The following is a 25,606-nucleotide window of genomic DNA, read 5'->3' on the forward strand; positions in this document are numbered from 1 at the left end:
CCTCCCCCTGGGGCTGAGGGACCGGGAGCTGTCACCTCCCCCTGGGGACCGGAGCTGTCACCTCCCCACGGGGACCGGGGCTGTCACCTGCCCCTGGGGATTGGAGGATCGGGGACTGTCACCTCCCCCTGGGGCCGAGGGACCGGGAGCTGTCACCCCCCAGACTGAGGGGACCAGGACTTTGTCACCCCCCAGACTGAGGACCTGGGGGTCTGTCCCGAGAGATGTCCCAGGAGATGTCACCACCCTACAGCTGAGGGGTCCCGGGGGTCTGTCCCCACCCCACAGGTGACCAGCTCCTTCCATCCCGGCATTGTCCAGCCCATGTCCTGCGCTGGAAATCCCAACACTTCCCCCGGGATTCCACCTGCGGGTCACTCGATGTCACCTGCGGATCACTGAATGTCACCTGCGGGTCCCTCAATATCACCTGCGGGTCACTCAGTCAATGTCACTTGTGAATCACTGAATGTCACCTGCGGGTTCCTCGATATCATCTGCAGGTCACTCAGTATCACCTGTAGGTCACTCAGTCAATGTCACCTGCGGGTCCCATCGCGTCTGCGCCCAGCCAGCACTGCAGGGACAGCCGTGCTGGCGACAAAACCTCGTGCCGGGCCACCTGGGCCGCTCCGGAGGGGATTTTTCGGCCAGAGGCTGCCCGTGCAGGAGCAGCAGTTCCCTCCAGAGGGTGCAGTCCTGTCGCCGGAGATCCCCGCGAGTCCCGGTGCCAAAACCGCCTCGGTCCCCACACATGTTCGGCATCAGAGCCCTCCCAGCTCTCCCCAGAGCCACCGAGGCCACGCGGGGTCCGTGTAATTCCTAAAGCCGGCGCGCATCTGCTCCAGGGGGCATTCCAGGCATCAGTGGGAATCAGGAAATTATTCATAGCGCTGGCCCTGCCAACGGCCCCGGGTAAATTTCTTTGATTTCCCAGGCTCGGTGTCCACATCTGTAGAAGGAAAAGGAGGGAATTCGTACATGAGAATAAACGCGCTTGGAAAGCCGTGAAAACTCGCTTTCAAGTCAGCCTGATGAAAACTTCATGTTCTGGAGCTCTTTGCTTCAAGGGGAGCAATCTGTTTCGAAGAGGAAAAGCTGTGTATTTTTCTTATTTAAACCTCCTAAATCTGCTGGAGCATTAAAAATATTTGGCATTTCCACAGCACATTTCATTCCCAGCTCCAAATGCGTTTTACAGACATTCATTAATTAAGCCTCGCAAAACCTTGGGGAGAAAGGGAAGCAGTACTTATTAATTTGCTATTTGTGTTGCTGCAGCACACCGAGACCCCGGCCAGGACCTCGGGGCTTTGTTATTTTAGACACGACCTGCAAGGAGGAGGAGATGTCAGCACGGGAAGAGGTCACGGATGGACCCTCCTGGTGTTCCTTCCCCTGCCCCGTGTGGAAATCGGAGCTGCAGGAGCTCCCACCCAGCTCTCCCCCCTCTCCAGGGATGTTCTTTTCATTGTTCTGGTGTTTTAGGGGGGCTCCTGCCCCTCCTTCCCAACACCTCGTGGTTGTCTCACGTCCAGCTCGGCTTCATTTGACACCTTCCCCTTTCTCTGGGGGTCACTTTATGGAATCACGGAGTTGTTTCAGTTGGAAAAGACCTCCAAGAGCATCGAGTCCAAGCTGTGGCTGATCCCCCACCTTGTCCCCATCCCAGAGCACCGAGTGCCGTGTCCAGGAATTCCTTGGACACCTCCCTGGGCAGCCTTTCCCAATTCCTGACCACCCTTTCCATGAGGGAATTTTCCCAAATATCCACCCTGGCCCAGCCTGAGGCTGTTCCCTCTTGTCCTGCTGTCCCCTGGGGGCACAGCCCGACCCTCCCCGGCTGTCCCCTCCTGTCTGGGAGTTGTGCAGAGCCCAAATGACCCCCCCGAGCCTCCTTTTCTCCTCCTGAGCCCCTTCCCAGCTCCCTCACCTGATCATGACACCCTGATCCGTGAAAGACTTAAAACAAACTTTCCCTCTGTTATTTTTAGGTCCACCCTGATATTTGAAGTGCAGCTATTTCTGTCCCACCAAGGGACAGGATTGTCTCCATCCCAGGTGGGCAGCAATGGGAGCTGTGAATGTTACACCTCTGCTTCCCCTGCAGGAAAAGCAAGGCCGGGCTGGATACTGTAAATGCCTTTCACATGTTCCCCAGATCCCAGTTAAATTGAACCCCAGAAGGTCTCTCAAAGCAGGAAAAAATGCATTTATAAGACCCTGGAAGGAAGATGTATTCCATAACGACTCTGGTGACCAGGCGTGCTGACTTGTGTCATGTGGAGAAGGAACCAAGGGGGGTATTTCTTGTTATTTCATATTGCTGATGGGATTTTACCTCTGGCAGCAAATCCAGGAACTTTTTAGTTACCATTATTGTTTGATTTTATGGGCCATTTGATATTTATTTTTATTTCTCTTCATTATTTGTTGAGTGCACTTAGCCCCCTTTCCTGAGCAGCCTGCCTTATATCTAAGGTGAATTTTATGACCAGTGTTAGCACAGCAGTCTGAGCAACCCACACAACTGTAATATATTTATCCTGTGCACTCAGTATATCCAGGCAGGCCTGGAATTCCTACTGTGGAGAGCAGTGGTCTGCCTGGAAAATCCCAACTCTAACTGGACTGGGTTAAAAAAAAATCAAAAAGGAATAAACCTAAACTATTTATGTTATTCTTCTTTCTGATCCGGACTTCAAGACTTCGGGATCTATTGGAGTCATATTTTCACCTTTTTTTTTTTTTTGGTTTGTTTTTCCCCTTGCAAAACATGAGGTCTCTCCATGTACCTTTTGCTGCAAGCCAAGCTCTTGTGAATCCCACGGCTCCCACAGCTGGGCTTTAAAATCCACAGCCAGCACTGGGAGAGTAATGACAAAATCATGAGCTGGCAGCTCTGCCTTTCCCTCAGACCTCCTCATTTCATCCTGCTCAGGAGCAGGAATTCCTCACAGCTCCCAGCACCAGCATCCAGGGGATTTTTTTTTTTTTCCAATTTTTGTTAGATTTTTCCCAGCACAGGGTTTGGGTTTTTTTCCCCAATTCTTGTTACATTTTTGGCTGCTTTATTTTCCCTTGCTGTGGAGGAGGTTGTGATGATCTCCCTTTCTCTCCCTTGGTGATTTCCCAGCTCCATCTCTGCCTGCCCAGAGGGTGTGATGGGGTTTCTCAGTGCCAGTGCTTCTCCCTGGTTTTATTCCCTCTGGATTTCTGTTCCTCTGCTCCCTTCTAATCCCTGTGTAATCCTGGCCGGAGCCTGAGCCCGGGGAAGGTCGGGAGCACAGGCTGGAGTGTGTCTGCTGTGCCAGGAGGATGGACCAACCTTTCTCCTTTTATCCTGCCCCTTTGGATGCATTTCCCCTTGGAGATGTTTCATAGAATTACAGAATATTCTGAGTTGGAAGGGACCCACAAAAATCATCGAGTCCAATGTGGGAATGACCCACACAGGGATTGAACATACAATTCTGGTGATTTCATCACAAGGCTCTGACCAGCTGAGCTCCTCTCAGGGTTGGATCTGCTGCAGGCTGGTGGAGGTGGAGCATCCTCTCCTTCCCCTGCCACGGCCAGGTCCTATGGCAGAGAATTCCAGGGTGGAGAGCAGCCACCGACCCCAGGGATGTGGGACCCTCAGGGATATGAGACCCCCCAGGGATGTGGGACCCCCAGGGATGTGGGACCCCCAGGGATATGACACCCCCCAGGGATATGAGACCCCCCAGGGATGTGGGACCCCCCAGGGATACGAGACCCCCCAGGGATGTGGGACCCCCAGGGATGTGGGATACCCTCAGGATCAGCTCTATAGGCTCCCACCATCCTGAGGTGCAGATCCCAAATCCCCCAATTCCAGCGACAATCCAACACAACCAGCTCAGCTCTGGCACGGAGCACTGGCAGAGCAGCACCCCTTCGGTGCCACCCCCAGGCTGTGCCCCCCACCCTGTGGAGCAGCAGCTCTGCCTTGTCCAGCACGGATAAAACACAGAGTGTGGGAATGCTGTGCCCTGTGCTGGGAATGAGCAGGACATGGAGCACAGAACCACGTGGGGTCTGGCCTGGGGGAAGGATCAACACCTTCTTGCAGGAATTTTGGTCTCCTTCCACTCCTGACTCCCTCAGGAGCTGGCTCCCACTCAGCTTGGCCATTCCCAGAACCGTTTGGCACCGTGGCAAAGCCACAATCCCTCAAAACCCCCAAAACCAGGGGTGTCTCCAGAGGGCACCAGGTGCTGCAGCACCACCCCAGCCCATCGGGGAGCCTGGTCCCCACCCACCCAGTCAAACCCCAGCTTCCCCCCACCCAGCTTGGCTGCTCTCCTCACCTGGCAGGAGAACACACGAGTGCACACGCAGCCAAGCGAAGCCCCTCGCCGCCCCGACGAGTAATTCCAAGAAGCAACGAAAGCCAGGGAATGGAAAATGCCTGTCCCTGGCTCTGCTCCGGGGGTGCTCCCCTTCCCCACGGCACTGCCAGGACCCAGCAGCTGCGCCAGGCCCGGCCAGCGGCACCGAGCTCAACTCTGACATTTGAAGACAGAGGAATAATTTGGCTTCATTATCCCCCCCCTTCCCCCCCGCCCCCCGAGCGCTCCCTCGAGCCGGGCTGGAATGTGCGTGGTAGGGACAGAACCAATCCCATTAGCACCAGGAGATTGTTTTTCCTTTGGTTTTGTTGTTGTTGAATCGCCCGTGGCTCCGGCTCGGTGGGGTCGGTCGTAGGAAGGAGGACGGGGAGAGGAAACCCATGGATGTGTTTTCCCCTCCTTGGCACGGTGCTGCCCTGCCCAGTTCCAGCAGCGCCATGGCGTTTCCATCTTTGAAGGCCTCGTGGGCTTTGTGGTGGCTCCAGGCACCACTCAAAGGAGAATTTGTAAGGGAAAGGGCTCAGCTCCACACGTGGGGTCAGGAAGGTGCTTTGAGCCCTTGTCCAGTTCATCCTCACTCCATCCCTGGATGGGGATTTACCTCCATTGGGGTTAAAAGTGAATTTACAGCTCTGAGTGTTGGTCAGGAACTCAGGATCGCAGCTTCGTGCTGGCAGGAGCAGGGAAAGGCAGCTGGAGCTGCTGGAAAATTTCCTTTCCTAGCTGAGAGAGGAGCCCAGGCTCTGCTCCATCACCTCCAGGAGCCCTGCAGCTCCAAACCCTCTGCTCCACCCAGACCGGGGATTCTCACAGAAGAATGAGAATCGTCACCTCCTTCCTCCTACAAGACAGGAATAAGAAACCTCCCCTGACCTCTTGGTGCCCTGCAGCATCTCCCTGGGATGAGAGTGGGAAGGGGATAATCGGTCCCAAATCATCAAAAGGGGGATTGGCACCTGGACTTCTCAGAGTCCTTCTCCTCCCTGCTGACCCAGTCCTGGGATTTCTGCCCTCTGGGGCATCCCAAGTGCTCTTCCCAAGCAGAGACATCCTGGAAGAACAGGCCCAGGGCTCCAGGAGAAGTGTTCCTGAGGGGAATGGGGTGAGAAACAGGGACAAAGGCACGGTTGGGAGCAGATGGCAGGAGGGGAGGGAAATCCGTGCCTGGCCCAGCTCCTCCAGGCATTGTGTGAGCCTGGTGGAGCCAGGCCAGCTCCCAGCAGCTGAGATTTTCTGGAGGGGACAACAGCAGCCACCAAGAGCAGCCAGGGGGGCTGTTGGCCCCTGGTGAGACCCCCACAACCCTCAGCACCCACTGCTGGCACGGAGACCCAGCCACAGCCAAGGGGAGAGATGCCACAGGGGTCTGTGGTGGAAGTGTAGGGGGAAAACTTGCTGGAGTTTTCCCACTTTTTGAGGCTTCTTCTTGCTGCAGACCCATCTGGGATTAATTATGGAGCTGTGGCTGCACACGTGGACACACAGAGGTGAGTTTGGACGTGTGGACACGAGGGTGAGTGTGGACATGTGGACATAAAGATGAATGTGGACACAAGGGCGTCAGGATGAGCATGAGGATGTGAGGATGGACACGAGGACATCAGGATGGACACGGGGACATCAGGATGGACACGGGGACATGATGATTGACACATGGATGTGAATGTGGGCACACAAATGCTCACCCCAAGGACGTGCCCCACCGTGAGCTCAGGGTGCCCCCATGCCCTCACCACCACCATGGGCTGGGGGATGATTCCACCACAGCCTGGTTTGTCCCTGGCTCATGGGGCCACACACCACGAATTTTCCTTCCCCTGTGAAAAAATAAAAGAGGTAGCGAGAAGGAAAAGGCGTCGGGTGGAAAAAGCCCCGGCTGCCTGCTGGGGGGAGTGGAACCAGCAGATTTCATGCATCTCCTTCTTGTTAGAGTGGGGTCCCTCCTCACCTGCTCCTGGGCACAGTTTCCTGCACCCCGAGCCAGCAGTGAGGAATCTGACTCCAGTTTAAAGACGAGGAGCTTGTCCACGGTCTGCAGCCCGGCTCCCATCCCAGGAGGGGACACACTCAGAGCCACTGCCCACCCTGGGCAGGGTTTACCAGCTGTCTGCACCGATCTGGGGCCTTCCCACCTCCCCCAGCACCAGCCCCTGTGAAAATTCTGCAGAAAGAAGCCCCTGAGGGGTGTCCCTGCCCTCTGAGGGGCATTCAGTGGCCTGTTCCTGGCCGGGGGGGTTCTTGCCCTCCAATTGTGCTCACCCCCAAAGCTGCTGCGTGCTGGGCTCCGTCTCCTCCTGCCACCCCTCTGCCCACCCCGAGGCACAGCTGAGGATGCCATGCAAGCCTCCACATCCCCCTGTGGGCTGGGAAATGTGGCTGTGACACCCACACGGCCAAGGCTGCCCGGAGCATCCCCCTGCACAGGCAGCGAGCTGGGAACACCATCCCTGTCCCTCCATTTAGGGAAAACCCCTCCTGTCCCCATGGCGAGCACCAGTGAGGAGGTGACATCTCACCCCCCATGGAGGGACAGGCAGGGGACGTGCTCCAGCAGCAGAGCCTGCTGGCAGGGAGCAGACCAGGCTTTTGGAGATCGTTCTTTGGCCGTGACTCCTGCCAAGCGCCCCGGCATCCATCCCCGGCACCTCCGCATCCCTGGCTCCGCATCCCGGGGCGAGAGGGCGGCGCAGGCGGCGCTCGGGGCCCCCGCGGGGCTGGCTCGGAGCTCGGGACCCTGCTGGGCTACTGAAGTGCTGCAGACACTGCGGAGAGGCTCCAGCCCCTCGCGTGAGCCGTCCTGCCGTGCCTGGCACGGGCAGAGCTCGGCGGGGCCGTGGGCACGGGCGGAGCGCCAGGACAAACACACGGCCCAGGGAGCTGTGACACTGAGTGTGACACTGAGTGTGACACTGAGTGTGACATTGGTGTGTGACACCGAGTGTGACACTGAGTGTGACTCTGCTGTGTGACACTTTCCCTCCTCGAAATGCTGCCGAGTTTCCAGTTGTTTCCAGTGGGAAAAGCCCTCCTTTCCCAACCCTCCACGTGCTCAGAGCCCTCCCTGACGCTGCATCCTGGTTTCCCCCTCCTCGCAGCTCTCCCGGGGATGTTTTGGGGTGCTTGCCCCCCATCTCCTCCCTCACTCGATGCCGAATCTCAGAACCCAGCAGCGGAGAGGAGCTTTGCTCCGTGTCCGTGCCAAACAGCCCAGCGGGGATTTCTCTCCGCTTTGCCAGAGTTTTCATCCCGGCTCGGTTTCCCGAACGGGAACAGCTCCGTGCCCTCCTGCCGGCCTCATCTGGGGGGGATCAAACCTGCTCCCATCCTGAGACCCCCATGAAGCCACCGACTCGCCCAGCTCTGGTACAAACCTTTTATTCTATTCCCCCTCCCAGCTCGAGGCTGGGTTTGTGAGGCCGGGAGGGCTCCAGGGCCGTCCTTTCCCTGGAGCTCCTGCCCGGGAATCGGGGGAACATCACAGACTCCACGCGGCCCAAAACCAACAACGAAAATTGGACCCCAAAACGGACACGAGACCCTCCCCACGCCTCCCCCCAACCCGGTTCCCCAAACCCAGATATGTTGGATGGGTGGAAGTGACACGGAGCAGCACAAAACCGGTGGGGACGGGGATGAGACCCCCCCGTCCCACCACGCCACGGCCCCCCGGGAGCCGCCGGCACACGGAGAGAGCCCAAAAACCCAGGGAGGGGGTGGGGGGCAATAAGTTAATCTGTACAGACGTGTTAGGTGACGCGGGGGTGGTGGCACCCGCATCCTCCCGGCACACGGGTGTCCCCGTGGGGCGCTGGAGGAGCCACATGCCGGTGCAAATCAAACCACGAAACGACGCTTGAAATCGAGTGGTGGAGGATGGAGGGGAGATGGGGAGAGGAGAGACACCTCCATGCCCAGGGGCTGTGCCAGGGTGAGCCAAAGGGAGCCGTGCGTGGTCCCAGGGCCAGCTTTGAGCCCAGGGACACCGAGACCGGGTCCTGCCGTCAGCTACAGCCCCGCAGGCTGCTCCCAGCATCGGGCAGGGATGCCCAGCCCAGGATGGAGCCATCCCTACAGGACGCCGAGCCCAGGATGGAGCCGTCCCAGCAGCTCCCACCTCCTGTCCGAGCTTGAAGTCAGGGAAACGCCGCCTCATCATCCCTTGCTTGGTGCCACCAGCAACTTGTTGGCACCGGGGCCAGCTCCCCAAAGGGCATCACGGAGCAGGGAGGGGAAGGAGCCGTCCCAGGGCCCCTCGGCAGCTCCGGGAAGGGGCTGGCTGGGTGCTCGCGTGGGCACGGAAGCGGCGGGATCCGCTCCTGTCTGCGGCTGCCAACGCCAAATCCATTCGCCACGTTTCGGCTCCTCGAGGCAATCGGCTCCGGCCGGCGGAAGGGAGTTCCCAGGGCCGGGGCCGGCGCCTCGGAGGCTCAGCCCAAGGTGGGAGGCCGGGGATGTGCCGAGCCAAAGCTCAGAAGGCTGCAGACATTCTCCATCCCCCACCGCAGCCGGCTCCCTCCTGCCCAGCGCTGGACCCATGCCCGGAGGGCTGCGGGGCCCCGGCGGCTCCGGGCGGGAGGAGACAGAGAGTCCCGCTCCGGGGACGGGCTCCCTCCGGCCTCCCCGCTCTGGCAGCTCCCCTCTGGGCTCTGTGAGCCAGGATCCCAGCTCACAGCACATCCCTGGAGGAGCCAGAGCCGCTCCTGGAGCCTCCCCAGAGCGGCCGTGCCTGGGGAGGAGAGCGGGACCCGGCCGGAGCCAGAGATGCCCCTCTGGGAGCTGGCACAGCCCGAGGGGCAGCGCAGCGGGGTCGGGGCGATGCCATGGGGATGGTGAGAGGGAGGTGGAGGTGCTGGGAAGGGGTGGGAGCGCTACAGGATGGTCTTGTCCAGGTCGACTTTGAGGGGCAGCGGCCCCGCGTCCTCGGCGGGGCACAGGGTGACAGTGATGACGGGCGGCAGGGGGAAGGTGCCGGGGCCATCCAGGTCCTCCAGGTATTCCTTGTCCCCGTTGATGCTCAGAGGCTGGAAGAGAGGCAGAAACAACAGTGCGGGGGGTGCAGAACCCCCTCATCCCTCCAGTGGATGCACCTCAGAGCCCACACGGTGACCGGGGACCACAAGCAGAGCGCAGCAATGTCGCAGCCAGTCACAGCGGCTGTCCCTGACACCCCGGGGGCTGTGCTCACCCCATACCTGGGTCTTGACGTGCTGCTCGGGGGCGGTCACCAGGCTGGCACAGCTGAGCCACAGCATCACCATGATGGAGAGGAAGAGGCAGGCGGCCAGGATCCAGCGAGGAAGGCCCGAGCGCCTGTAGCACCCCACCACCCCCCGCCAAAGAGAGGGGACGAGTTTATGGCAGGGCACGGGCTGGGAATTGGGGCTGGGGGGGATCTGCTCTGACACATCCAGCACGTCCCAGAGCACCTACTTGGACATGCAGCCCAGGAAATCGTGCTCCTGCTGTGGGGGTTCCGGGGGGTGCGCCTTGGCTTTGCCCCGTGGCTCCTTCACGGGGGGCTTGTCCCCCTTTGCCCGGGGTCCTGGGAGGGCAGAGGCGATGCTGAACCTGGGCACCCATGTGGGCACAGCCTCCCCTCTCCCATCCCCTTGCCAGCACGGGATGGGGGTGCCCCTCTCCCCCCGGGACCCTCTGCCCACTAAGGGGGCACAGAGGATCCCAGCAGGGCCCCATCCAGAGCCCCCCCAGCGGGTGTAGGGGTGTGGGAAGCTGATCAGACCAGAGAAGAGGGAAATTTGTTCAGCTCTGGAGAACTCGGATGGGAGCCAGGAGGGCTCAGAGGCTCCCAGTCCCCTCCCAGCAGCCCGAACTCCCCCCCAAACCTGTGTGGGGCTGGGGGATGCCAGGGCTGGATCCCAATCCCGATCCTGGCTGTGCTGGCTGGATCTCCAGTGCCTCGGGTGCTGGATACTCCATCTCAGGCTGGGACTGGGGAGGCAGGGAAAGAGGAAGGTGATGAGGAACGGGGTCCCCATCCCTCTGGGCACCCACAGAGACCGTCCTGGGGACACCCCCACCTGAAACACCACGACTTTGCCATCATCTGCCTGCAGGTAGAAGGTCCAGGTGGAGGAGATGAAGCTCTGGGCTGAGCTGACGATGTCGTTGCAGAAGGTGGAGACCAAATCCAACACGGAAAAGGACGGCGCTTGCAGCTCCAGGCTCTGCAAAGGAGCGGGGACATCACATCACCGCTGTCCCCTCGTCACCCACCCCGGCAGGACACGTCCCACCCCGAGGTCATGGCTAGGTTGAGCCGAGTGCTCAGGTCTGGACTCAAGCTGCTCCTCCCCTGGGATGTGCCAGGACCTGATCCAGTCCCAAGAGGGTCACCAAACGAGGAGCTGTGCTCCCTGGGGTGACCACCCAGCTCTGGGGTCATCACCCAGCGCCAGGACCGTCCCTTTGGGGCGGGATCACCCTCCTGTGGCGGGGACAATGGGAGCGGAGCAGCCGCGATGCCGAGGGCGTTCCTCTCCTGGCAGCCTCTCGGTGCCCTGGATTCTTGGCCGTCTCGGCAGTTTGTTATTTTTAAAGCATCCCTGCTGGAATCCGCTTGGCTGCTCCCTGCCACTGGCTCCGAACATTTTCCGACAGCCCCTTGCACGGTCAAACCAGCAAACAGGAAATAAATAGGTCAGATTCTGTATCTAATTATTATGCTAAATCTGCTTTGCCTGCTCGTCTGGGAACCCGAGGAAAAATGCTTTGGGTGGGTGGAGGGGGTGAGAGCCCTCCCTGTCACCCCCAGTCACTCCCAGAGGCTCATCCCTGGCCTTGGAGAGAGGCTGGGAAATGGGATCAGGCACCGGGAAGGTCTCAAAACCGGCCAGCAAAGAAGGATTGTTCAAAGGAGCTTTTCACCCTTTTTACGGCACAGATTCATCTTTGCCTGCACGTGCACGGAGCCAAAAGCCTCTTCCTTGGGCCAAAGTCTAATTTAATTAATCGGGCAAAAGCTGAATTAATTAAATGTAGGCGGGAAAAGCGTTGCTAATTGCTGGGAAGGATAACAAATCAAAACTAGGGGAATCTGCCAGGATCCCAAATCAGATCCTCTCACCCTGGGAATTCCCTGTGGTCTCCTTGCCTGGCCCAAGCCAAGCCCAGCCCAGTTAATTTGCTTTTTATATTTGTGACAGAGCAGCCGGTGGTGGCTTGGATCAACCTGGCACATCCATGGATGGATGGATGGATCCATGGATGGGCTGCACATGTGGGGTGTCCCCCATGCCGAGGGAGGGGAGGGGCTGTGCTGAGCTCCTGTTGGAGGAAGGTTTTCCCCATCTCCCTTCACCTTCTCTTTCCTGCTCTCCTCCACCTCGGGCAGCTGCTTGCGGCACCCGGTCACGCACCCAAACTGCTCCTCTGCGTTGCCGTAGGCTTCAGCACAGGCTGGGAGAGAGGAGGGGTCAGGGTTTGGGGGGTGCTCAACCCCCGGGACCCCCGGCCCCCTCTCCACTGACACCCGGGACGGGTCAATCTGAGCGGGCAGGACGCTCCTGAGGGTGTCGGGGGTCGTGCTGCTCCTGCTGAGATGTGGGGATCCCCCCGGGACAGCTTTTGGGGCACGGGGGACACTCGGCCACCAGCTCCTCTCACCTGCTTCGCACTCGGCTCTGGTCGTGTTGAGCTCGGCGCTCGCATCCACGAAGTGACAGATGGAGAACAGCCGGCAGCCCCGGTAACAGGCGTTGAGAACAGCATCCTGCGGCGAGGAGGAGGAGGAGAGCGTGGAGCTGGCACCGGGCTCAGCCCGGTGGCTGTGTCGGACACCCCCCACGCGGCCCCCCGAGCCCAGCTGGGGGGCACCGGGCGGTGCCGCCCCCGCCCGGGGCCGAGGTGAGGGCTGGCACCCCCAAACCCGGCCATGCCACAGGAGGGAGAGGTGTCCGGCAGCCCCCCGAGTGCACCCCACGGTGGATTTGAAGGTGGCCGAATCCTCGTGGAGGATCCCCCCATCTCTGTTGGCACCAGGCAGGCCCCGGCATGGGCTGGCAGGAGGTGGGGGTGCACTGCTCTGGGGGAGGGGTGCAGATTTGGGGGGCCGGGAACAAACTGAGAGGGTGTGGGGGGCACACAGAGCCTACACCGGGGTCACCGGGAACGGGCGGGCTCAGAGTCACACCGCGGGAACCCCAAACCAGCGGGGATGCCCTCACTGGGGGCACCCCAAAGCTGCTTGGGGGTGGCCTGGTGCCCCCCATGTTGTTCCCAGGGAGGGGTGGCCCAGTGCAACGGCAGAGATTCCTGTCAGGGGTGTCCCCAGTGCTCCCAGTGGCCCTGTTGCTCCAGTGCTCCCGGTCCCCTCCAGTGCCCCCAGTGTCCCCCCCGGTGCCCCCCCCTGCTCCTGGTACTCCCAGTGCACCGGGTGTTACTGGTGCTCCCCATGCTCCCAGCACCCCTCTGACCCCAATGCTCCTGATGCTCCCCAAGCCCCTGGTTCCTCCCAGTGCTCCCAGTACCCCCAATGCTCCTGGTATCAATGTTATTGATGCTCCCCATGCCCCCGGTGCCTCCCAGTACTCCCAGTGCTCCCACTGCCCCCGATGCTCCTGGTAGCCCCAATCCTACTGACAGTCTCCATGCCCCGAATACCCCCAGTACTCCCAGTACTCCCAGTGCCCCTAATGCTCCTGGTACCCCCAATGCTATTGATGCTCCTTATTCCTCCCAGTACTCCCAGTACCCCAATGCTCCTGATGCTCCCCATATCCCCGGTGCTTCCCAGTACTCCCAGTGCTCCCAGTGCCCCCGATGCTCCTGGTACCCCCAATACTCTTGATGCTCCCCATGCCCCCGGTGCCCCCCCAGCCCCCGGTGCCGCCGAGGCCCCGGTGCCCCGAACTCACGGCGGCGGCCCGGCGCTGCAGGCTGCGGCCGCACTGCCCGCGGCACCCGCCGGTGTCTCCCAGCTGCGGCGAGAAGGGATCGGTGGCGGCGACGGCGGCGGCGGCGGCGAGAAGGGCCAGGCCGAGGGCGAGCAGGGCCCGGGGCCGGCGGGCCGGGGCCGCCATGGCGGGCGCGGAACGGAACGGAACGGAGCGGAGCGGAGCAGAGCGCACCCACCGCCACCGCCACCGCCGCCGCCGGCCCCGCCGTGACGCGCCGTGCGCCGGGCGGGGGGAGCCGGGGGCGGGGGGAGCCGCCGCAGCCTGCCGCAGATCCACCGGTACCGGCACCGGCACCGGCACCGGCACCACCGGGCGGGCATGATGAGACAGGGGTGCGGGAGGATGGGGGATGCTCGAGCAGAGGGGGATGAGGGGAACCCCGGGATGCGGGAGAATTGGGGGGTTCAAGGACCAGGGATTCATGGGGATGAGGGGATGCACGGACACCAGGGGATGCAAGGAGGACGTGGGAACCAGGAGATTCATGGGGGCTCGGGGGGACCGTGGGGGATCAGAAGGGTTCGGGGGGACCGGGGGATGTGCAGGGACACAGCAGGACTGGGAGCCGCCCTGAGGCAGAAGGACTGAGGAGAGCGGGGGGACTGAGGGCACGAGCGGGAACAGGGGTCACACTGGCACCGGTGTCACGCAGAGGGACAGGGCCACCCACATGGACCAACCCTCGTCGCCAGGGTGCCCAGCCGGTGTTAGACCCCACTGTACCCTCGAGGACTCCCCAAGTCACCTTCATCCCTCCCATCCTCACCTTCACTCCTCAGAGCCCCCCGGCCGATGCAGGGCTCTCCCTGACACCCCGGATTTACAGCCGTGATTTTCCAGGATTTAAAGGACATCAAAGACACCCCCCACGCCCCCCCTCACCCCTGCCCTGCCCATTCCCCTTATTTATGGCAGCACCCCAAAGTGGGCCCGGGGGGAGGAGGAGGAGGGGGGCTGGGGGCTCCGCTAACCTCCGGCCCTAATGGGGAACACATGGCAAGACCCCGCCGCGGGGAAGGAGGGGGGGTCTCCCTGTCCCAGCTCAGGACCGAGGGGTGCTCCGTGCCCTGGGGCAGGGACAGAGGGGTTGGGGGTGCTCTGGGGGGCAGCCCGTGCCACCCCCCGGGAGCAGAGAGCGGGGCCTCTCCTCGCCCTGCCAGATTGTTCATCTTATTAATCAAAGCAGGGCCGGCAAGAAAATGAGCTGCGGCCGGGCCGGCGGGGCTGCCAGGGCGCTGCTCTCCCCTTCCCCCTCCTGGAGCCCCGCCAGCCCCGGCCGCGGGTCCGGCACCGGTGACGAATGGCCGAGAAAATGGGGTAGATTGGGGGCTGTCACCGTAAATCACGGCACCGCAGGTGGGGCTTCCACCGGCGGCACGGGCAGAGCCCGACCCGGACCCCCGGGGGCACCGGGATCCTCCGGTGGGCATCGCTGCCGCCGCACCTGCCCGCGCTCCATCCGCTCACCTTTCCACGGAAAAAAAAAAAAAAAAAAAGCCTTTCCCAGGCAGAAACATCCAAGCTGGCAAATGCTCGCTGCCTTCCCTCCTCCCCTCTCCAGAAACACTCGATGCCTTTCGCATTTATCACTACTGACCTACATTTTTATCCCGGAGCCTTTCGGGAAGCCTCAGGCTCTCCCCACATTGCCTGGGGTGTCCCCAAGGTCCCTTCCATGGGCAGGGGACCCTTCGCTCCATGTCCCAACACTGCAGAGCCCATCCCTCGTGCTCAAGCACCCTCTTGACATTTTTTCCCCCTCCTCTAGAGCTCCTCAGATTCCGTCACGGGACTGTTTGTGCTTCCCAAAGCAAACAGAGGCGGGAAGGTGCGGCCACCCTGAGGATGCTCTGGAGGGAAAGGGTGGGGGGGCGGCAGGGAAGGGGTTAAGTGGGTTATAAATTACCCATGGATGTGGAAATGTGACTGAGAGGAATAGAAAGCAAACTCTGCCTGCTGGATTCTTTGCATTTCTTGCCTCTTTATTTTTCCCCCAGGTCACTTTAAAAGGATGCAGGCAGTCGAGGCAGCTCCGCTTGCGCCTCTCCTCCCGCTTTTCCCGGGGTTTGGGTTGTTTTTTTTTTCTTGTTTGTTTTTTACACCCTGGCCCTTGAGCCAGATGCTGTCTGCGTCCAAGGATTTTATGGAGTGAGCTCTGGCTGGGAAATCAAGTAATTAGATTAATTCAGGGCCCTGGTGACACGTGAAAGAGGGTGGCGGGGAGGTGACAGCCGCTGGGAAGCCGGACCGAGGATGCTCAGAGCGGGTTTGGGGGTGTCACCAGGGTCACCCGCGTCCATCTGGGGCGAGTCACATCCCGCCTGGGCAGAGCAGAGAGTTCGTGGCAGGGAGCTGGGCCCCATGGCCAGATCCTGCACCGCAGCGGGGCAGAGAGGCCCTGGGAACCGAGCCACGCCGGGGGGGGGCAGCGGGACCGCGGCGGCCTCGGGGGACCCCGGTGCTGACGCCGAGAACCGGGCCGGGGGTCAGAGGGGGGGTCCGGGATGGATCCTGCCGCGGGCCGGTGCCTGTGAGCGCGGCGGCTCCGTGGGCCGGAGGGAGCGGCTTTAAAGGTCACAGTCAAAGGGCAGCGCTGAGCGGCCGCCGCTGACTCAGAGCGCGGCAGAGCGGCTCGGTCACCCCCGGCTGCTCCCGGACGGGTCCTGACGCCACCCTGGCACAGCCCGGGCTTGGGAACCGCTCTGTCCCCTCACCCTGTCCCCATCCCGCAGGTGCTGCTGTCAGCTGGGATGTCCCAAATGTCCCTGTGCCAGCTGGGGTGACGCCACGTCCCGGTGGGGACCGACGCTCCCCTCTCGGTGCCACCCCCTCATCCTCCCCTGTACCCCAAGCACAGCCTCAAGCCACCTTCTGATGATGCTCTGCCAGAGCCACCCGTGTCCCCTCTGCCAGCACCAGTGCGAGGGTCACCCCCTCCCGGGGATCCCAGCCGTACCTGGCTCCGCTAAATCCCACAAATTCCGGGCGCAAGCTGAGGAGCCTGGCCCGGGATGGAGGAAACAGATGGGGGAAGGGTCTGGGCAGTGCAGGTGGGCAGCCGGGGTGGCCGCTGCTCCCGGCTCCGGCTCCACGGGGGGAATTTCTCCTTTTCCCGCAGCACCCAGCGCTGGCTGCGGTCCCCGGGTGGCTTCCCGGGGGGACGCGGGCGGTGGGTCGGGATCGCGGGCGGCCCCAGCCCCCAGGGCAGCCGTGATTCACTCGGCCAGACTGCGGCCGCTGGGGCTGAAGTTTCTCAGGCTGGGTGGCTCCCGGAGCCTGACATTTTTGGGAAATTTCAACAAAAACAGTTCAGAAGCTTCCAAAAAACAGGACGATGGGAAAAGGCATTGTTTGGGCTCCCTCCCCCTCTCGTTTTTTATTGTGTTTTCTAATCTCTGCGATCCCTGCCGGTGCCCAACACCTCGGAGTGTCACCCCCCGGCTCCCCCCACCCCGAGTCCGTGGGGCACCCCGGGCCACCCAGGTGTCCCCTGCCACCCTCCACGCTCCGTTCCCGGCAGGAAATGCTGTCCCCTCTCCTCACAGCTGGGGACACGCCACACGTGGGGACAGTGGCCTTGCCACGACCAGGACTTGCTGTCCCGGGGTTCTGTGACCCGTCTGGGGGTCTGCAAAGCTCTCGGCGCCATCGAGACCCCGGGCGGGGGCACAAGGTGGGGACACTGGGGGATGCCCAAGTGAGTCGCTTTGTCCCGATGCTGGTGGCACAACCGGACGTGCCACCACCCCTGGGGACAAACGCCGCCCCAGTCTGGGGGGATTTGGAGCCACTTGAGGTGTTTTTTCCACTTCTTCGGGGTTTTGAGGAGGAAAGCCCAGAGGTGATGGATTCGATAGAAAACATCGGGATTTATGGGATGATATTCCTGCTTTCAACCCAAAAATAAGTAATAACAAGGGTTTGGATCTTAAAGGCGCTCGGAGCGTGGGGAAGCCGCGGCGGGGGGGGCTCGTTCAGCGGCGAGAGCGGCCCCGGGGGCGCGGGAGGGTCCGCGCGTGACTCAGCCGTGGGCCGGCGGCCCCGGGGCGGCTCTTACTCACCTACCGGGGGGGTCGGGGGAAGCGGGACACCGGCCCCGGGGAGGGCTGGGGGGGTCCAGCATCCCTCGGCGGCAGCGGGCACCGAGTGGGGGCCGGCCCCGGAGCCGCTCCCGGCGTTTTGTCCCGGGGCCGGTACCGGAGAGGGACGTGGGGGGGGTGGCGGGGCCGGTGGCTTTCTGCCCCCCCGGGGGCGGTCCCGGGGCGGGGCCAGGGCGGCAGTTGGGGCTTTGGTAACCGGGGGTTGCTCAGACTTGCTCGGGACTTCCCCGGACGTGCCGGTGCGCTCCGCCGCCCCGGGCACCGACGGGCACCGGAGCAGGCCATGCCGCCGCCGCCGCTGCTCCCGATGCTGCCGCTGCTGCTCCTGCTGTGCCCGCGCCTGCCCCGCGCCGATCCGCTCTCCTGTGAGTACCGGCAGCACCGGGCGGCTCCCGCAAGGTGGGCGCGGGGCGGGCGGGGGTCCCGTCGGGGCCACGCGGGCGCTGCGCGGAGCCCCCCGGGGCTCTCCGGTCCGGCTCCGGTGCCGGCACGCGGAGCCCCCCGGGGCTCCCCCGCTCCTTTCCGCGTGTCCCGTCCCGCCCCCCCTCCCAACACGGGTGCCGGGATGCGGAGCCCCCCGGGGCTGTCCCGGTCCTCTCCGTGTGTCGCGTCCCCCCCCCCCCCCGGTCCCGGGATGCGGAGCGGTCCCGGGCGCGGCGGGGGCACCGCCGGGCGCACCTCGGGGCTGCGCTTCGCCTGCTGCGGAGGGGGACGAAGACCCCCCCGCGGAGGGCAGCCGGGACCCCCCATCGGCTCCCGACAGGCAGCCGGGACCCCCCATCCCCGTCCCCGCAGCCCAGCCGGGACCCCCCCGCCCCTTCCCCGCAGAGAACAATAGAGGAACCTTTTTTGTGCTGCCCCCCCATCCCCGAGAGAAGCGAGGAGAGCCCCCCCCCCCCTCGGAGCAGCGAGTGCTCCCCCTCCCCACGGAGAAGGGGGACCCCGAGAAGGGCCGGTCCCCCCTTGTCCCCCCCTCCCCGCCGTCCGGCCCCCCCCTCCCGCAGAACAATGCGGCTCCATTCCCCACCCAGGACAATGGAAACCCCCGGCCTCCGCCCGGAGAACAATAGCGAACCCCTTCCCCACGCGACCCCCTCGCACCCCCGGGAGCCCCCGCCCCCCTCTGCCCCCCCCGGAGCCTCTGAGACCCCCCCTCCCCCTGCCGAGAACAACGGGGTCCCCCCTTCCCCCCGGGCAGCCGCCCCCCCGTCCCAGAGAACAATGAATCCCCTTTTCCCACCCAGAACAAAAGGGATCTCCCTCTCTGCCCTACGGAGAACGACGACCCCCTCCAAAAAAAAAAAAAATTAAAAAAATCCCCCTGGGGGTCCCCGCAGTGATGCCCAGTTTGGGGTGGCAGGTTCGGGAGGTGCCACCTGTGGGCTGAGCTGTGGAGCGGCCCCAGCCCCGCGGGGATCGGGGTCCCCCCGGCCATGGGGAGGGGGGGGGGACACACGGAGGAGGGGTCCCCCCGTCCCCACAGAGCCCCAAACCCGACGGACCCCCCGTCCCGGCCGCCGCCCCGCTGCCCCCCCCGCGGGCCGGGCCAGGGGAGGGTGAGATCCCGCTCCCCGCAGCAGGAAGTTTGGCTTCCTCCCTATGATGGGAATTTCTCGAGGCTCGGGATGTTCTCCGCTCCGACGCGCGAACGGGACCCGCCACCAACGGCACCGCTCGCCCGGCGGCTCCCGCGTCCCCTCCCCGTGGCCACCGCCGCGGACCCCTGACCCAAACCTGAACGGGGGAGCCCTCAGGGCGTTCATTGGGGCAGGAATTGCTGGAGGAATAGGGTGAGGAGAAGAAACGCTCCAAAAATCCCTTTAGGGGCCGTCAGCGAGAGCGGCCAGTGCCGGTGGCTCTCGGTGGCCACCCCGGTGCCCACCCCAGTGCCTGGAGTGGCTGATCCCGCTGGGAGCAACACGAGGCCACAGCCGGACCCTTGGTGGGGCTGATCCCGAATTTTTCTCCTCCCAAAGAGCCAGATCCCCCCCTGGACCCCCATTTTCCCCCTCCCCACGGGGGTCCGGGGCAGCGCTGGCCCCGCGGCCCCTCGACGTGCGGCGCTGGCGAAGGCGAAGCCAAATCTCCTTTTAGAGAGCGAAAGTTTCCCCTCGGTGCAGCTCGGCCGCGCTGGAATGCCTGGGCTTTTTATAAATCCCTCCTCGAGCCCAGGGATGGGCACGAGAAATGCCAGTCGGGGATGAGAAAAGAGAAAAAGAGGCTGGAGAGCAGAGTAGAAAAGAGGGATAAAGGATTTTTGGGTACCGTGTCTGCCCGCAAACCTCGCTGCTCGAGTTTTAGAAGAGCTCTAACTACACATATATATTTAATTTTATTTTTCCTGTGGAATTCAGAGCTTCCCAAATTCCCTTTTGTTCTTCAGGGCAATTATTTCTATTTTCCTTTAACCCCCTGCACAGCTCAATAAATCTTTTTTAACTGTGTGATCTCTGACACTTATCGGAGCTTTTTTTTTTTTTTTTTTTTTCTCTTCCCCCCTTTTCTTTCCCAACCTCTTAAAACTCCGATATAAAACTAAAATGAAATCCGGCCCTTCGGAAGAAAAGCATAAACGTTCCCGACACCTTGGAAATGTGGTTTTACTTTATAGCATTACTTAGCACCTGATCAGCATTTTTTTTTTTGCAATAGAGAAGCCATAAAACCCCCGAGCAGGTATTTTCGTTGCAACTTGCACATTCCACAGCCCGCCTGCGTCTCTCCGGCCCTTTCCTCTCCTTTCGGAAAACTTCACACTTTTCCCTTTTAAAACACATGTTCAGCGCTGCGGCCGCGCTGAGGGGAGGGAAATAATTCCAGGGGGAAAAAAAGTATAATATATATATGTATATAATTGGCCCCTCTAGAGGGTCCTGCTTGGAGGAGGGGAAAAAAAACCCAAAATGCAGGGAAAAAAAAAATACAGAGAGAGAGAAAATTGGCTCCTCCAGAGGGTCCTGCTCGGAGGATGGGAAACGTGTCTGTTTTACGGAGCTCGTGTGAGTTTCTGGGGCTGTTTAGATTAAGATTGAGGAGAATCAGGGCTCGGAGTGCTGGCTCTGTTATCGGCAGAGCCGCAGCAGCTCCGGGCTCGGCTCGTGGCGGGGTTGGCAGAGAGGGGGGATGAGATTTCCAGAGGCCTGGCTGGCCTTGGGAAGGGTTTGTTCCGAGGGATGGGACGGATCCATCGCCATCCGTGGATGCTCGGGGTGTCCCGGGGTACCCAGCACCGTCCCGGGGATGTTTGGGGTGCCTCGTACCAGCCCGGGGGCACCCCGGGGTGCCTGGCACCCACCCACGGATGCTCGGAGCACTTTGGGGTGTCTGGCACCGATCCACGGATATTTGGCTGCTGGATTGTGTCACCCCCTCCCCGCCCCCAGCATCCCCCAAACGCGGCGGCAATTCCCAATTAATTCTCCCCGGCATAACGAGGATCTCAGAGCGCTAATTGCGGAGGGAGGGAGGCGGAGCGGGCAGCGGGGACCCCTAATTAGGATCTGCCCGGCGTGACGGGGATTTTGGGAACGCCGGGCGGGCGCTGAAAGCCGAGCGGGGCCGGGAGGTCGGAGGGGCGGGGAGGTCGCGGCACTTTCCGGGAGGTAATTTGGGATATTAGCCCGGCGCGTGCGGATGGAGCCGATAAGGGCTTGACGGACACGGAACACCCCGGAGCGGGGCCGAGGGGTCCCGGGATAAACCGGGATGGGAATTTCCCCTCTCCCAGCCGGCAGAAACCTCGGGATGGCGAGGGGAGAGCGATGGGATTTGGGAAATTTGGGAGCACATGGCGGGGAAGCGGTCCAGGGGGAAATGCCGGACCTTGGAAAAGGAGGGAAGAGGGGGGAAATCCCCTCGAATTTTCCCTTTTTGAAATCCTTTTGTCGCGGAAAAACTTCCGAAGCCGCGACCCAGCCCCGCCCCACCCCTGGGGACAAAAAAAAAAAAAAAAAAAAAGAAAAGTAGATACAAAAAAGTACTTTTTAAGTTCTAAAATAGACGTAGATATAAAAAGAGATATTAAAATGTCTAGATATAAAATATATGTAGATATAAAAGTAGGTATAAGGTGTATTTAAAGAGATAAAAATAGGTGTGTACTGAGATATAGAATAGATACAAAACTATTTAAATAGATATAAAAGATAGAAAATGTCTTTAGGCATTAAATGGATGTAAAATGCGTAGAAGTAAAGAATAGATATGAAACGCATTTACACCAATGTAAAATAGAAACCAGTCTGTTTAAATTGACGTAAAATAGAAACCAGTGTGTTTGGATTGATAGAAAATAGATATGTGATGATTTCAATCTATATAAAATAGATGTGTGATTTAAATCAGTATAGGCTTGTGATGATTTAAATCGATGCAAAATAGCTAAACAATGTATTTAAATTAATATAAAACATAAATGATTATTTCAATTGATATAGACGTGATGATTTAAATCGATGTAAAATAGCAAAACAACGTATTTAAATAGATATAAAACGTGTTTAAATGACTACAGAAGAGACTTAAAGGCGTTAAAATCAACGTAAAACAGATATAAAATATATTTAAATAGACATAAGACAGACTTAGACAGCTCTAAGCTGTACATAATTGATTTTTTTCCCCCGCTCTCTGTCTCTCCGGCTGCAGACCCCGCCGTGATTTCCCCCCAAGACCCCACCCTGCTGATCGGCTCCTCGCTGGTCGCCACGTGCACGGTCAGCCCGGACTTTCCGCTGAAAGCCGAGGACCTGTACTGGACGCTGAACGGGCGGCGCCTCCCGGCCGCCTCCTACGCCGCCCTGGGCCCCTCCACGCTCAGCGTGGCCCTGGCTCGCCTCAACGGCTCCAGGCAGCAGTCGGGGGACAACCTGGTGTGTCACAGCAGAGACGGTGGCATCTTGGCCGGCTCCTGCCTTTACGTTGGATGTACGTGGGTGCTGCCGTTCATAGCGGGGGGTGGTCACTGTGTATTGGGGTCTGGTCACTGTGCCAGGGGTCTGGTCACTCTGTGCTGGGGTCTGGTCACTCTGTGCTGGGGTCTGGTCACTCTGTATCGGGGTCTGGTCACTCTGTGCCGGGGTGTGGTCACTCTGTATCGGGGTTTGGTCACTGTGTATTGGGGTCTGGTCACTCTGTGCTGGGGTCTGGTCACTCTGTGCTGGGGTCTGGTCACTCTGTGCTGGGGTTTGGTCACTCTGTGCCGGGGTTTGGTCACTCTGTATTGGGGTGTGGTCACTCTCTGCCAGGGTTGCTGGTCACTGCTGGGTTCTGGTCACTGTGCTGGGGCCTGGTCACTCTGTGCCAGGGTCCAGCCACTCGATGCCAGGGTGTGATCATTCAATTTTGAGGTTTGGCCACTGTGTGCTGGGTCCACTCTGTGCTGACGTCCAGCTGCTCTGTGCCAGGGTTTGACCACTGTGTTCCAGGGTCCAGCTGGTGTCAGGGTCTGGACACTCTGTGCCAGGGTCCGGCCGTTCTGTACCGGGGTCTGGCCAGCACCGGGCTGTGCGTCCCCCATGGGAGAGAAGCCGGGGACCCCCTCGGGGGGATCAGTGCCCTGGTTCTCACCAAGGCGTGCCAGGAGCTGCTCTGGTGGAACCACAAACCCACGCGCTGCTGAGAGGCCGTTTCGGCAAAGCCTCGGTTAAAATGCACTTGTCCGAACCAATAATCGTAAGATTTTATCTCGGGCTATTTTAAGGACGATGCTACATCCCAGGAATACAGAATCGGAACGGGGAATGCAGCCTGGGTTTGTTTTTTGGGTCGCTACGCATTCCTGGGAATACAGAGGCTCAGCTGGGAATGCAGCTTGCATTTGGGGTTTGTGTCTCCATGGCTGGAAAAAACCAGCTCTGGAACCTCTTGTTTTTTGGTTTTTGTCTCTCCCAGTACCCCCAGAAAAACCAGTCAACATCACTTGCTGGTCCAAAAACATGAAAGACCTGACCTGCAAGTGGGCGCCGGGGACAGAAGGGGAGACCTTCCTGCACACCAACTACACCCTCAAGTACAAGCGCAGGTGGGTGCTCGCCTTACTCCATGTTATTGTTAAAAACTTTGGACTGGGATTTAACGGGGAACAGGGAACGGGCAGCTCGATGCCTCCTGGCTGGCCCCTGCTCGGGGCTGTTGCTGCTGGGATGAGTTTCCTCACGGAGCTGGGGAGGGTGAGGAGAAGCTGCAGCGGGCCTGGTTGAGCTGGGTGAACCACGGGGCCGGTCCCCCAATTCTGGCGGTGTGGAACGGCCAAAAAACGACCCACGGGAGCATCCCAGGGAATGGGGGAGCAGTGCTGGTACCTCACCCATCACCTGCCCGCAGGTGGTATGGCCAGGACAACACCTGCCAGGAATACCACACGGCCGGCACCTACTCCTGCCACATCCCCAAGGACCTGGCTCTGTTCACGCCCTACGAGATCTGGGTGGAGGCGTCCAACCGCCTGGGGGTGGCCGTGTCCGACGTGGTCATGCTGGACATCCTCGACGTGGGTGAGCCACGCCACGGTGTCACCGCCGTGCCGGTGACCTGGCGGGGAGGGGCGGCGCTGGGCGGGGGCGGGGGGCGGCAGGAAATGGGCGATATGTGAGCAGAATTGCTCCTAATCGAATTAGGCTGTTTGCTCCGAGTCGCTTTTACATCCGCGGCTCCTTAACCCTCGCGGCCCCGCGGCGCTGCCCCGCTGTCCCCGCCAGCCCTGCGCTGTCCCCGCAGTCACCACGGACCCGCCGTCGGACGTGCACGTCAGCAGGGTGGGCGACCTGGAGGACCAGCTGAGCGTGCGCTGGAGCTCCCCGCCGGCCCTCAAGGATTTCCTCTTCCAAGCCAAGTACCAGATCCAATACCGGGTAGAGGACAGCTCCGAGTGGAAGGTGGGTGGGCACTGCCATGCCGGGGGACAGGGCGGGGTGGCCGAGGGTCCAGGTGCTCCCATCTCCTTCTTCCGCAGGTGGTGGATGACGTGGGCAACCAGACCTCCTGTCGCCTGGCCGGCCTCCGCCCCGGCACCGTCTACTTCGTCCAGGTGCGCTGTAATCCCTTCAGCATCTACGGCTCCAAGAAAGCCGGGATCTGGAGTGACTGGAGCAACCCCACGGCCGCCTCCACCCCACGCAGCGGTGAGTGCCGCCGGTGCCGCGCTCCCCTCCCCGCACACCGGGGACGTGCGGGGGGCCCTTCCCCGCCCCATGCCCAGCACCTGGATTTCTTGCAAAGGAGCCAATTCCGAGCTCGGCTTTCCCAGCTGGGAGCCAAAACCTGCTCGTGTTCCTCTCGGCCCTCGTTATTCACGCCACGGCGGTGATGGCAGGGTTGAGGCGAGTCCCTCCATGCGACACCGTCCCCTTTGTCCCCGCAGAGCGAGTGGCGGGGGGCTGCGACCCCAAAGGTGGGGAGCAGAACACGACGCTGCGGCGGGAGCTGAAGCAGTTTTTCGGGTGGGTGAAGAAACACGCCTACGGCTGCTCCAACCTCGGCATCAAACTCTACGACCAGTGGCGCGTGTGGCTGCAGAAATCGCACAAAACACGCAACCAGGTAGGTAAGGAGCCTTTCGCACTTCTTCTCCACCGGCTGGGTGGGGACGGGGGGGGGGGGGACGAGGGGTGAACCCCCCACCCCAGGGATGCTGGGGGGGTGACGCCGACCCCGGGGCGACGCGGGGCTCTGCTCCTCTCCGCAGGTTCTTCCCGGCGATAAGTTGTAGCCCGCGGGGGACCGAGCGCCGGCAGGATGGGACGGGGCGCCCGGCGCCCACCCGGGACCGCCCGCGCCCGCCCCGGCCCCGCCGCGGGGGCGCTGGGAGGCGGCCGGGGCGCAGCGCGGCCCCGCAGCCCTGGGGGATGGGGTGGGGTGAGGTTGGGGGGCCTGGCTGGCCCAGCCCCGGGGGCTCTGTGGAACGAGGCAACGAGGGGACCCCTCAGCCTTGCCCGGCCGGGAGGGGCACGGGGGCTTTGTTCCGCCAGCCGGAGCAGCCTGTGGGATGAAAGGGGCGGCGGGGGCTTCCCGGGCGACCCCACCCTCGCCGCAGTTCCCCCCGGGAAGCGATTTTGGCCCTTTTCTCGCCGGGATCCCACGTGCGAGCGCACGGGAAGGGGTCTGTCCCCGGGGAGCCACGCGGGCTGATTGGAGGCTGCTGGGGTTTGCCCAGTGCCTGCTCCAGTTTTGATTCAAACCAGCCTTATTTTGGTTCCATTTCAGTCAATTAGGAACA

General features: G+C 61.4%; 2 protein-coding genes across 3 annotated transcripts; one reads left to right on the top strand and one right to left on the bottom strand.

Annotated features, from left to right (window-relative positions):
• Positions 1–7,735: 7,735 nt before the first annotated feature.
• Positions 7,736–13,414, bottom strand: TMEM59L (transmembrane protein 59 like). Its single transcript, XM_088179145.1, has 8 exons — positions 13,250–13,414; positions 12,000–12,105; positions 11,695–11,792; positions 10,415–10,561; positions 10,220–10,325; positions 9,807–9,918; positions 9,569–9,686; positions 7,736–9,397 (listed from the first exon to the last, which is right to left on the bottom strand). Exons 1-8 carry the CDS (start codon positions 13,412–13,414, stop codon positions 9,245–9,247), a joined length of 1,005 nt encoding a protein of 334 aa, XP_088035271.1. The 3' UTR covers positions 7,736–9,244.
• Positions 13,415–17,610: 4,196 nt separating this feature from the next.
• CRLF1 (cytokine receptor like factor 1) lies at positions 17,611–25,136 on the top strand. 2 transcript variants are annotated; one of them, XM_088179149.1, is made up of 8 exons: positions 17,611–17,756; positions 22,039–22,317; positions 23,284–23,413; positions 23,716–23,885; positions 24,109–24,266; positions 24,344–24,512; positions 24,752–24,930; positions 25,076–25,136. In XM_088179149.1, exons 1-8 carry the CDS (start codon positions 17,675–17,677, stop codon positions 25,097–25,099), a joined length of 1,191 nt encoding a protein of 396 aa, XP_088035275.1. In that variant the 5' UTR covers positions 17,611–17,674; the 3' UTR covers positions 25,100–25,136. The 2 variants fall into 2 exon arrangements, with proteins under 2 accessions (XP_088035275.1, XP_088035276.1); XM_088179150.1 differs by having other exon boundaries at positions 24,752–24,934; positions 25,076–25,134.
• The last annotated feature ends 470 nt before the right edge of the window (positions 25,137–25,606 follow it).

Source organism: Sturnus vulgaris, chromosome 26 (genome assembly GCF_052056855.1).
Source record: "Sturnus vulgaris isolate bStuVul1 chromosome 26, bStuVul1.hap1, whole genome shotgun sequence".
Classification (NCBI taxonomy): Eukaryota; Metazoa; Chordata; class Aves; order Passeriformes; family Sturnidae; genus Sturnus; species Sturnus vulgaris.